Source organism: Sinocyclocheilus anshuiensis, unplaced genomic scaffold (genome assembly GCF_001515605.1).
Source record: "Sinocyclocheilus anshuiensis isolate Anshui unplaced genomic scaffold, SAMN03320099.WGS_v1.1 scaffold1155, whole genome shotgun sequence".
NCBI classification, from domain to species: domain Eukaryota; kingdom Metazoa; phylum Chordata; class Actinopteri; order Cypriniformes; family Cyprinidae; genus Sinocyclocheilus; species Sinocyclocheilus anshuiensis.
In genome coordinates this window covers 701,275-714,803 of record NW_015542398.1, presented here as the reverse complement: position 1 = coordinate 714,803, position 13,529 = coordinate 701,275, and the positions used below count along the sequence as shown (strand labels likewise).

The following is a 13,529-nucleotide window of genomic DNA, read 5'->3' as shown; positions in this document are numbered from 1 at the left end:
GATTCAAATCGGGTGAGATGCTAAACAAATCGCGATTCAATTAGGGGTAGGGGTTTATAAGAATGCATGTCTGAGGGGAACTTACTGTCTTTAGAAAAGTTTAGATGGTATTTTTTCTTTTCATCTTGCCTCTGTATAATCACTATAATGCATAATAAAGTTCATAAGTGCAGCGCTGCTTTGTTTACAGCGGAAACCACTCCCGCCTGCTGGCAGAGAGTGATTCAGCTCGTCTGCTGTTTCCGTTTCATGTAGATATTTTTATGTATAGTTTCACAAAACTGAAGTCAAACAATTCTGTTTTTGCTTTAAATTTCGGAATTATACAATCTAATTTAGACTAAAACTGCTCATGTTGCATGTATGCAGTATCTTTGTTTGGATCATGATTAAAATGCAGTGGTTGCCTCTAATTTTAAATGGAAAGAGCACAGACAAAGCTTATAACAAAAACTTATTTTGTTTATATGAAGAGATTTATTTGTGTTACTTATTTATTTGATTTGGGGCTTGTTTTAAAATTTCAATTTAGTTTTGTTATTTACATTTTACATTATATTTAAATTTTGTTATTTAGCAGACGGTTTTATCCAAAGTGACTTACAAATGATGACAATAGAAGCAATCAAAACCAACAAAAGAGCAATAATATGCAAGTGCTATATTAGTATATTATTATAGTGTTATATTTCAATTTCACAAAGAAACGTGCAGCATTTTATCCAAGCAATAATAAAATGACACATTTAATTTATAATTTGTCTTAAATCTCATTTTGTAAAAAAAAAAAAAAAGAAATCGTGAGTTGAGTGAATCGTTACATCCCTAAAACCTAGTAAGGGAACTTAGAAACTTTGCCAGCCATTCCTGTCAGAGTGAACATGAAAAACATGAATACTAATTGAAATTAGTATTAGTTGAAATCTCTGTTTAAATGGGAATAACTTTGAGCTAGCTTATAAGATTTATTTTTATTCTGATAATAAATAGAATAATTTTTCCATGTGTGTCCACTCACGCACTGTGATAGGATATTTTGTAAGATAGAAAACAAAAAGAGCACTGGATTAGGTGTATAATTTAGCAACAATCCAATGTAGGAAACAATACTTGCAGAAGTCTTCTATTGTTTGTCAATGACTAAGCAGCTCTTTATTGCGTGTGTAGCTTGTGACTGACTTTGTACTGCATATAAAGATGATTAATATCTATAATCAAAACAATATTTTTAAAAAAGAGTATCAAGATATGGGCTTTTTTGATGGGGGGGCCTGTGCCCCAGGACTGATGAAAGACTTTTTTCATACACACGCACTGAAAAAAATGTTTCATTCATCCAATTAAAAAAATGTAGGGTAATGATTCACAACTATATTTTTTAACTTGAGCCAATGAAAAATAAATAGCTTGCCCTTAGGGCATTTTTTTCAGTGCACATCAAAGTACATACAGCTTATAAAATGTATTTATTTCTTCACCCACTTCAAATTGCTTAGCCGCTTGCGGCACCATCTGTAGAAGCCTGAGGTTCATCTCATTAGCCTTTCATTTGATATTCATCTTAATCTCTGCCAAACACCACCCACCATTACTACAACTGGTCATTTCCCAGTGGTCAAGGGGGTTTCCCCCTGAAAATCCCCTGAAGCAGGTGGCATAAGGCCAGAACACACAGGCACACACATTTTTAATAGTTTTTAATCTATTTTGGATTTCATTTCTTTGGCATAATAGTAAACTCGTAAACTTGTCCTAATATATATTCAAAATCATATCCTACATTTCTGTAATAACTCACTACCAGTAAGGCTTCTGTTGACAAAACAATGAATGTTTCTTCTGCCCTCCCTTCCCCTCTGACACGCTGCATTATTTATGGCTGTGGCCTTTAATGATGACATCACCAGTGGAACGGCACGGCACGGTTCCAAAACCTCCCTTTGTTATGATTCGGTTTTACAAGTGCGTCGTAACCACAGCAACAGAAGAACTAGAGAAGTATCAAAGCCGAACAAGTGAAGAGGGTCCTAAAATTAGGTCAGTGATTCTCAGATTTCAGTGTTTGCACCATTAAATAAAATAACTTTCTTGTAAGGGGGAGGGAAAAAAATTATTTGAGTGACAGCTCACACAAAATCAATAAATATACTCCAAAAAAAAATCCTTCCACAAATTTGCAGATTCTCAGAGAGGATTACTGACACATTTGGAGTCTGTTTTGTAAAGAGGGGGCGATTTATTCAAATCTATTTTTAAAAAATAATCTAAAATCATTATGTTTAGGCTTTAACCTCTCCTTAATCTTGATAAATCTCTCATCTCTTTCCATTATTTGACACATAGAAGGAAACACACAAGTCCCTGGGTCATCGAGGGTCATCGAGTGGGATGACCTGGTAACAAAAGAGGCGTACAGTCCACTAATAACTCACAAAAAATTATAAGGACAGTAGGGTTCAAAAATCCACACTTAAAATATAGGATTCAAAATATAACTTAAATCTGGATCTAGAAAGTTGTAGGATTTCGTAAAGCTTTAACATCTGATCGAGTGCTGTCATTAAAGCAAAAGAAGACAAACCAAATAAAACATTTTAAATATATTTTTCATTCAAATTGTTGTTTATAATATAGTTTGCTGTAAAAACTAAATTAAGCATTAATTTATGAAAAATCCTAAATAATAAACTACTCCACAGACTATCCATACACTACTCCACTGTATATTGTATATATGTGATGATAAACAGTAATTAAAGGTATTATTTTTAAAAAGTTGGGTCATGGTATAATCTACTTGTCAGACTGGAGAAGAAAATTTGTCTTGGGAACCATGAATACAAGCTACTGCCCTGACTGGTAATAATTAAAACACTATGTAAATGAGAGTTGAAAGTAGGCAAATGTAAAACCATGTGTGTATACATGTATATGTGTTTGTTTTCCTTTGGGAATTCTCCACCCACTTTGAGTTCCCTGGCTGCTCGCAGCACCATCTGTAAAACCCTGAGGTCTTTCTCAATCTCATCTACATCTCATTAGCCTTTCATTGATATTCAACCTGCCAAGCCTTTTTCTCTGCATCCTTTCCTTTTGCTTTTAGCAGCATCAGATTTTACCTTGTGTTTTTGTGTTTGTAAACTTCAGCTGGTGTGATGTACGTCAGTGCAGCTCTAGAACAAATGACTTTTGGATGTGATGTTAGTGGTGACGTGGAGCTTGGTTGACCTAGTAAGGAAGGTTTCTGTGAGGTTTTGCTTGGCGGTGGGCGGGGCCTCGTGCTGCTGGACTCCGCCCTCTCGCAGCATCTGCTGGTAGAGTTCCCGCTGCTGCTGCTTCTGTTCCAGATGTTGTTGCACACGCAAACGCTGGCGGTAATATTCCTGAAACTGCTCTGTGGATTCCCACAACTATACAGAAACAGAGGAGACAAAGATGTGCTGAGAAGTAAACGAGAAAGAGGCATGACATTGGTGAAGCCGAGAGTTAGCAGGTAAGCAGCTAAATGCTGTGCCACCAAAGAGTTCTCAAGCGCCCACAGCTGGCCGTTTTCAGAATAATGTCTGGCATTTTCAGCTGGCTAAAAATCCTTTGGTAGACACACTGCCTTACTCTCATTTCACCCTAAAAGCTTACGAGTAGACAGACGCTGAAGAGGAGTCACTTTCTGGTCTGATGAACAGATTTAATACACCACAGCTCTACAGTGATTACTACCACAGATTAAAAACCTAGACAGGAAACTGTGTTATGCTGTCACAGAACTCAGAGCCTCTGCAATCAACCTTCTGTAATCCGAGATATCAACACATCCAGACTACTGACCACTGGCAACCAACCACATATTTCTTTAAAAATATCCAAAGCATTTGGATAAAATATCAAAGTAGATGTAAAATATTAATTTGCCTATTAGATCCAAATACAGTGTTAAAGTGTTGATATACAAATAGCTGATGTTTTATTTGTTATAATAGCTTACCAAATAATTTTAGTAAGCCTTAAACATTATTTAGGCATATAATGTAAAACAAATTAGATTCCCAGAGTCATGGAGAGCATATCACAGCTGGAATGACCACACCAGTTTTCTGTAATCCACAGGATACGGACTAAAGGACCCTAAGTGCTTGTCATAACTAATAACTCATATTATCCTCTTTATGTTTGTGTGATCACAGAGAAAAGGAAGATGGGTGGGTTTCCTGATGGAAAGTGACCTAAAGAGAACAGGGCTGTGCGTAACAGGGTAAACAGAGCAGAGGGAAAGTGTGAAGCTGACTGGCTGTTCATGTTTAATGGTCCTGATTACACACAATCAGACTCATAACAAAGACTACAGTTAAATAGTCCAGAACTCTTGATTAAAAAATATATATATAAATCACCTCTTTAGTTTAACTTGATGTACTAAACTATATAGACATTTTTTTTTTAAATCTTATAAAAATGACAAAAAACAAAAATTACAACTTTAATTAAATTTAAAATAAAAACAAAATATAAATGTGAATACAAACTATAATAGTATCTAATGATAATAGCTCAACATTTCAATTATCTTTTTTAACTTCTTACAACAAACTAAATGACAGCCAATAATGGTGAACAATCTAGAACTCTTCACCACAACCTCTTACGCCCCATTCACACGGGGCGTCAGCATCAACGCCTCTCGTTTACTTTGAATGGAGTGACGTCAAGCGTTGCTGAAATTAATTGTGGGTCCGTCGCGTCGCGTTGGGTCCGTTGCTCGCAGCAGAAGTTGAAAACTTTTCAACTTTTCAAGCGCCAACGCAGGCGTCAGCCAATCAGATCGCCTTATGCAAATACCCTGGTGCAGACGCTAGCCAATCGCGTTCATACAACACCAGAAAACTAATGTGATTGGCTGTTGTTACTATGACAGTTACGTCAGCACCACGCTTCAGAAACGCCCTCCATCAAGCGTCGACGCCGATGCCCCGTGTGAATGTACCGTTTTACAGTCAACATTCTAGAACCCTTCAAACAAGAGGAATCTGTAAAGGTCAACATACTAGAACTCTTCACACAAAAAGAATGTGAATTTATCTATCAACATTCTAGAATATTTCTAGTGACATTCCACCACAAACACATGCCTAGCGACAGCCAATCTAAGCCCTCTGCAACTATGCAGTGATAAAGTGGAAGCAGTAGCTGAGCTTGCCAGTTATTTATGACCCTGCTCAGGGTTACAGGCTGTTTCTGACGGAGGAGAGAGCACATGAAATCTTCTACTGCTCAGACATATAATTACAAAGCATGTTGTTCAACAGCTGGCACAAATAAATCAGAATGTCACTAAAAATGAATGCTAAATTGAAATATTATTAGAACTTAATTGTTCCCCTTCTAGGGAACTCGCGCTGCGGACTCTATGGGAATTGCTGCCAGCAGGACCAGTGTCTGAAGCTCACTTGCCTTGGTTTTCTCCATAACACCTTCACATTCACTGTTAAACAAATGGCTCCTGAAGACAACAAAAGTTGGTGACGTGTTCGGCAGGCGCCCTCTTATTAGGGTTGTGACGGTGAGGAAATTTTCCCACCGGTTAATCGACGTGTGACAACACCGGTAATACCGGTATCACCGCGGGGGCGGGGGCGTTCCCTCTTTTCCTCGCTTTCCTTTGATTTTAAATAGCTTGTAAACGCGGCGTGCACATTTTACTTTCACTTTCAAATAGTGGCAATTCGGAGTAAAAGCAATTGTTCGTTTTTAGTTCGTTTGAATTTTCCCTCGCTTTCCTTCGCTTTTAAATAGCTTATAAATAAATAAATGACACAAAGTTTAAATAAAGTAAAAATCAGCAAACAATGTGGAACCAATTAAATAAGAAACGAATGTTTAAAAAAACTTCCAAATCACCTTAGATAAACGGCAAAAGTCAACAGGCTTTTCAAAATCCAAAATATTGCCTAACAGGCGCTTTTGCATTTCATTTCGAAACTAAATCATCCGCGATCGTCTTGTCTGTCTCACCCCATTCTTCTTGTCAGTCAGCTCGACTCACTCTCCTCACTGGAGAAATTAAATCTGTTCTGTGATGCAACTGTCGTTCAACTGCATTGAGCAGCCGCGTTCAGTTTTTAATTCTAGTGTCTGTTCTTTTACTGAACTAAATGATTTTTATTACTATAAAAAAATCTAAACGATGGTGGGGGTCGGTGACGCGGTGGGCAAGTGACGTAACCGGTGTTGCGGCTTAACACCGGTATCACCGTCAGCACCGTCTATCGCGGCAAGCCTACCTCTTATGCTTCCGGGTGCCCGCCTGTGACGTCACGGGCTACGTGGGCCAATGGGATTGGAGTTGTTTCACATGTGCTTCAGACACCGGTCCTGCTGGCAGCAGTCCCCATAGTGTCCTCTAGAGGAACCATGGTTACATGTGTAACCCGAGACGTTTGGCATGTTGCTTTTTTTAATTATTAGTTGTTGTTGTTTTTTTATATTAGGAGTGTTGTTTACTGGTGTTTATTTTAATACTGTTCAATTAAAATAAAGAACAACATTAACAGAAACGTATTGAGTGATTTATCTAATGTTCAGGAGATATCAATGGATTCATTGACCGGCAAAGTACCTCATTCTTCTCTGCAGAACCAGGAGTTGGGGCATCCTGACCAGGGGCAGAGACCGGGCGAGAGTTTTGAGGACCAGGTGAGCTCATCATTTTATCAGATGGAGTTTCAGTTCTGGAGCTGCAAGACCAGAGAGTCCACATTACTCTTTTAGACACACACCTCATCTTTGTAATGACTTTGCTCTCAAAAGATTCTGCTTTCAAGTCTGTTCTGCCACACCCTTCAAAATGTCTCAGAATTCAATATGCGTTGAATATGTAATGCACACTGCCATATTTTTACATGGTGTTTTGAACAATAACACAATGCAACAACTAACAATACATATGCACAACCTTAAAAAGTTTGGAGTAATTAAAATGTTTTAAAAATGTTTTTGAAATAAGTCTCCTATGCTAACTGAGACTCATCAATGTTGAAAACATTTCTGCTGCTTTATATTTTTGTGGAAACTGTGATACACTACCTTTCAAAAGTTTGGGGTAAGAAAGATAAAAAAAATCAATACTTCTATTCAGCAAGGACACATTGAATTGATCAAAAGTGACAAGTGACATTTATAATGTTACAAAATAAATGCTGTTATTTTGAATGTTCTATTCATCAAATAAAATATCATGGTTAAAAAATTGTGTTTAACACTGATAATAATAATAACCAATATTAATATTTCAGCACCAGTAATAACTGAGAAGAAATTCAGCATATTACAATAATTTCTTAAGAATCATGTGACACTGAAATAATGGCTGCTGAAAATTAGAAATAAATAAAAGTTTAAAATATATTGAAGTAGAAAACAGTTAAATTGTTAATTAATTTTTCACTGCTTTTACTGTAATACAGACTTGGTGAGCATAAGAAACTTATTTCAAAAACATTACAAATATATTATTTTTTATCCAAACTTTTAACAAGTAGTGTACACTCAAATAATAAAGACATTGTGGTTTTAATAATTACAGCTAATTATCTAAAAAGCTAATTTGCCCTGTAGTAGTGCTATCAAATGGTGCCACCGATCATATTAAATATGTACAGGTTAAAGTATTCTGGAGTTTGTTTTAAATAGGTCAGGCATCTCAAACTCTAATGAAAATATTTCAGGTGTATCAGGTGATGTTTACCTTTCCGGTGACTCCTCAAAGATGCTGTGACATCCTGAATTCTCCATCATCACACTGCGGTTCAGGTGTTGAAAATTAGCGAACGAGTGTGACATGGGTGAAGTTTTCCCTCCGTCCGTACCAGCTGCTCTCTTCTCTTGGCCAGAGAGACCGTAGGACAGGCCGTCCAGCGCTGGGTTCAGAGAGCGTGACATGTAGGTGTCTGCAGACTGCGGGCGCCGAAGAGGGGAAGCAGGGTACGGGGAGAGCTTGCTGATGAGTGGAGTGAGGAGGTCTGCATAAGCGGCCTTGGCAGGTTTAACAAGTCGATCCACATGGATATTCAGCATCTTCTGCTCAAAAGCGCAAGAAAAGGCGCTGGGCGACAGATTCTGGAGCCAAGAAAGCAAGCTTAGGTCGAGATCATCGCAGCCGTTCCCGCACAGCATGTCTATTCCCAGAAGAATCTCACTCTCTGTGATCTCCTCTCCGGTGGCTTTGCTCTGGCAGAACTCGACGCAGCATTCATACAGAAGGCCTTTAATAAGAAGCTGGAATAGACGGTTGGAGCTAGCGCGGAACCCCGCCTCGCTCAGCTTTCGGTCAGCGGGAATAAAGTCTGCCACCATGTCGCAGGCCTCCTCAAAACACTGCACGCGTGCTGTACTCGGGTTCCAGTCCTTAAACTCAGCATGGTTGGTGAGGCGGGGCAGCGTCAGCAGAAGGCAAAGCTTGCTGTAGTCCTCCTTTGATGAACAAAACTCTTCCAGAGCATGCAGACACTTCACAGCCTCCTGCATGGTCAGCTCCAACTGAACACAGAGAGACGGAATGAGAGAGAAGCCTGAGCCATTTGCAAACAAGCTCTAATCGGTTTCTCACATGGTGCTACCATGGTTTTATGGACAAGACACTCTCTCAAGATCAACATCAATATTTTAGTGGCATGTTTCAATTTTCAAATTTATTTCTAAACAAGTCTCTTATGCTAACCGAGGCTGCATTTATTTGATCAAAATACAACAAAACAGGAATATTGTGAATTATTATTGCAATTTAAACAACTGTTTTCTATTCTGATGATTTATATGTAGCATATAAAATATAATTTATTTCTGTGATGCAAAACTGAATTTTCAGAGCCATTACTCTATTCTTCAGTGTCATATGATCCTTCAGAAATCATTCTAAAGTACTGATTTGGTGCTTAAGACACAATGTAAAAGTCTTTACTGTCACTTTTAATCACTTTTTAACAGTATGCACAATTAAAAATGAAAAAAGCAGCGCCACATAATGACAAACAAAATGAATCAAACATCACATGGTGGCATCTGACGACAAGACACCATTTCTGTGTAGGTTGTCATGGTGACACTGATGTTACTCACATGTTGTGGCTCATTCTCAGCAGACATGGCGTTGTTCACGCACAAAGCTTCCAGAAACTTCTGTTTCAAAACAATGTAGCGGAACCTGAAAGTACATGGGGAAAATGCAGCAATACACAGTACGTGAATTTAAACCAACAGTGCTTCATTTTATTGAAATATTCATATAGATAATTTGGGCAATATTGCAGGTTTTATATTGCTATATTCAGTGAACACTTAAAAATTTAGTGTTTATGCACAAAATCATAATTCAAAATTCTAAAGTGTAGAAGACTAAATTTATTTTCTTCATATTTAAATGCAAGTAAACTCCTATTAGATACGAGATGCAATTCTAGAAAGATTCTGAGCTGATCTCTCACCTTTTCCTGTCAAATTTATCCAGACACTCAAGAGGCTGAATAAACTGCAACACCTCATCCCACTGTCCATCCAGAATGAGCTGCCTGCAGGGGGGAGGAATGGTTGAGGGAGAGAAAGAGTCTAAACTTGGAACAAGTGTGGCTAGACAATTTGACTTGTAATAGCACAATAATAATACCACCTTCCACAACTAACAATTTAGACAAGTTTAGAATATATTCAAAGAAACTTTTTCCATGAAAACAAGTCAAAATCAACATTTCATTATCTGACTGGTATTAACATTGTATCACACTCAAATAGTACATCAGAGACGGAAATTAGCAATATAAAACACATTACATCTAAGTTTAGTAAGTTTAACGTGGTGATAAAACTCTGAATAATGCCTTATCAGTCTATTCCGAGTTAAGTAGGGTTGTGGTGTGAAAGGCACCTTTGTTTATAAGGGGCCTGGTTTCTGAAAAGGGACTCAAACTCTCACACACTGATTCAATGAGTAATGAGCAACGCTCAGAGAAAACACAAGTGAGCAATTTTATCACTTCAATGCAGAGTTCAACCGCCATAAATATGCAAACTCAACCATTATATAAGGGGTCGACAACCTATGGCACATGTGCCAACATTGGCACTGATAATGACCAGCACACAAGCAATAGAAAAAGAAGTTTATGTATTTTATTTAAATAAAGTTCTTTAAACCTGCATAACACTATTAAAGTGTTTGCGCTAGTCAATAGACACGCATGCGACTGCTGTACATACAAGCCGCTGAGAGCTCAACGCAGATCAATGCAGTGTTGTGCTTTTGCCTAGGTTAAGTCCGTTTCACTTTCATAACACTGCGAGACTGACAGCTTACAGTTTATTCTGCATTTATTGCTCTTAGCTTTCAGAAAAATATATTAGTACTATGAAGTTTTTTTCAAGTCAGATTTTTCAAGAAGATTTTCAAGTCAGTATGCAGAGTTCTTAACATTTCACACATGAATCACAATGATGGTGACGGTGATGTGCAAACTACAACATTCACACACACACACACACACACACACACACACACATACAGGGCATTCAGTAGGGTCACACTGTAAATCTGTAATTCAAAGTCTAATTTAAACCTGAAAATGAACAAACTTTTAGGATTTTGAAAAGTTTAAAACATATTTTCTGAAAAAATTGCTTCAGAAATATTTAAGATTCTGCAGTATTCATATAATATAGCCTAATCAAACAAACAAGTTTGTGATTAATCATGTCATGTAACGTGGATCATGGAAAAATGGTTATGTGGGAGGGTGAATGATGGTACTGTGTTAAAACAGAAAAATTTAAAATGGCACTTCTTGACCAAAAGGTTGCCGACTCCTGCATTATCTTATTGGATCATAACGCCGCCACATTAGGTTTTTAATTTTGATTTAAATTCTGCCTGAGTATAAGATGTTTATGGATCAAACCTGAGGAAGAGCATGTCATCTGAGTACAGGCCGTTGATGACCCCGCTCTCTTTCTCCAGGGCCAGCATGCTAATGTGCAGCTTGCGGGAGCTCAGAAAGTCCAGCATCACCTTGATGATCTCCACTTCCTTCACATTTATGATCTCCTCAGCCGTCATGGTGGCAAGCTTTCACAGAAAGAATGAGAAAATGAATAAATCATTTAGCAAATGGTTTTATCCGAGAACAGTTATAGTATAGACTTTCTCAATCAACCAATAGTCATCAGGCCATTGCTAAATTTAAAAAACATGAATTCAGAAACAATTTTTAGTTGTTTTTTTTCCCCTCTCCAGACCAGATCTAATGACAAGGTTAGGCTATAAAATATAGGACTTTAGGGCCCCTCTAATCACAGGGCTAATGACAATGTTTCCAACTGTCCACCACCGATGGCAGTCCTGGTTCAACATTAGTTGACTACATTACTTAAAGGGGTCATATGATGCTATTTTAAAGATCATTATTTTGTGTATTTGGTGTAACAATATGTTGACATGCTTTAATGTTCAAAAAACACATTATTTTTCAAATACTGTACATTATTGTAGGTCCTCTATGCCCCGCCTCTCTCAAACGCGCCGTTTTCAACAGTGTTGCACAAATTCGAACATCTGGGTTGTGCTGTTCTGTTGTAAATAAATCTTAACCAATGATTCCTAATTGCATTTACTTCCAGAAGGCCAAATAAAGTGCTTTTGCTTTTGCACTGAATCACACTCCCTGACATGGCTGCATCAACATTACTGCTGTTCCTGAAACCACGCCTTCTTTCTTTGCGTGCACATTTGGGCTGCATTATGTTAATATTTCCACATAGTGATGTAGATATGTGGGGGCGTGTTAGAACGAGCCGTTTTAGGTAGGCGTGGCTGACTCAACTTTTATAAAGAATTTTGGATTTGAGACTTTAGTCTTTGCAACTTTACAGATCTTCTTTATGCACCAAGAGCTTGTAACACTCCAAAGAGAAAGGAAAAAGTGAAATAGCATCATATGACCCCTTTAACACTTCAACATTTGCATTGCACTTCAACATTTGCATATGACCCCTTTAACATTTACTAATACATTATTGAAATCAAAAGTTGTATTATGTACAGTTGCATTTTTATTACCTAACGTTAACATAGACACTATAACAAATGTACTGCTAATGGGACCTTATTGTAAACTGTTACTAATAGTTATTATTTAAGTTTATAAAGCCCTGTAATGTAATGTAGCTAGATATCACTGCAGTGCTTAAAGACTACAAGTGAAAAAGTAACAACCTTAACTTTCTAATTAAAATACCAAACCAAATGTTATGACAAAGAAACGTCAACATACCAGAAAATGCAAATGAAAACACACAAAAGCATGGGAGGTGACCTGCCATTCTACCAAAACAAAAACAGCCTGTTCCTCAATACTATCACATCCAATCACATCACATTATCCAACTTAACCTATTTCAAATCATTTCAAATAATTCTAATGAAAATACCACTTAGATTTTGTTTTAAAATGTGCACATTATTCCTGATAGCTAAAGGAATTAGTACTAATAAAACTATTTATTAATATTAGGTATTACCACAACAATATTATTCCTTTGAGAATGCTCTGAATATACATTATACATTCCTGGTCACCCATACATTTCTACAACAAGCACAATGTAGTAGCTTATGAATGGCTCTTTTTGGGATTTAAACCTTCAACCTTTTAGTATTACAAGCTCATTCTTTGAACCGCTAAGCCACGCCACCCCCAAACAAGCACTATGGGAAACGCAGATTTGTTTTCTCATGCATTGCAGTTCATTGCAATACATCTATCTGACCGCTTACACTGATTATGTCCTAAATAAGCTACATTACATCCCATCAGGCACCAGTGAGAGCGGACATCCACCCATATCCACCACCACAGACATATTCTGAAGCTGCGGGGGGAGAGTGTGTGTCATGCAGGCGGCGGCGCAGCAGCAGCAGCAGCCTCCCCGGCCTCGCCTATCCTCATATCAACGGCGATAACCGTCGCGAAGAGCAATTTTAATCTCACCTGATAATCTCTACATATAAGCGAAGTGCAGAAATCTTCTGTGGGTCCACCGAGGGTGTGTCGACACGCACTGTCTAGTGTTTTTTTCCCCTCCGTGTTTCGGGGCGAGAGGCTCTTGTTGTCCCTGGCGCTCGCTGGTTGTCAAGAACAAGCTTCCTCTGCGCTCTCCACCAATCCGCGCTCACGCACGCAAACCCCCGCAAAACCCGCCCCGGCCCGGTCCGCACTGACCTGCGTGTTATTCAACAAACTGAGGCTTAATGGGGATTTTTGATTAGCAGCATTATGTACGCATTATACTGTGTGTGTAAACTAACACTAAGCCGAGAAAGTGGCGGTTTATGGGGATGTTTTGGGTTTTTGTGATGGAATTATCATGTTCTAATGAATTGTAAATTATTACAAACAGCACACAAATACAAATAACACAATTTACACATACAAATAACACAAAAATATAACAAAGTTACACAATTAATAACCGATATTTAATTCAAAATGTAT

General features: G+C 37.9%; 1 protein-coding gene across 1 annotated transcript in view; it reads right to left on the bottom strand.

Annotated features, from left to right (window-relative positions):
• wdr47a (WD repeat domain 47a) overlaps positions 1-13,194 on the bottom strand; it is a 21,605-nt gene extending 8,411 nt beyond the window's left edge. The window contains exons 1-7 of the mRNA XM_016492084.1: positions 13,026-13,194; positions 10,938-11,104; positions 9,474-9,557; positions 9,109-9,193; positions 7,739-8,529; positions 6,611-6,728; positions 3,229-3,410 (exon numbers count right to left, since the gene is read on the bottom strand). Of these exons, the coding sequence (XP_016347570.1) occupies positions 3,229-3,410; positions 6,611-6,728; positions 7,739-8,529; positions 9,109-9,193; positions 9,474-9,557; positions 10,938-11,095 (1,418 nt within the window). The 5' untranslated portion in view covers positions 11,096-11,104; positions 13,026-13,194. The remainder of the gene's footprint in view (positions 1-3,228; positions 3,411-6,610; positions 6,729-7,738; positions 8,530-9,108; positions 9,194-9,473; positions 9,558-10,937; positions 11,105-13,025) is intronic.
• Between the last annotated feature and the right edge of the window lie 335 nt (positions 13,195-13,529).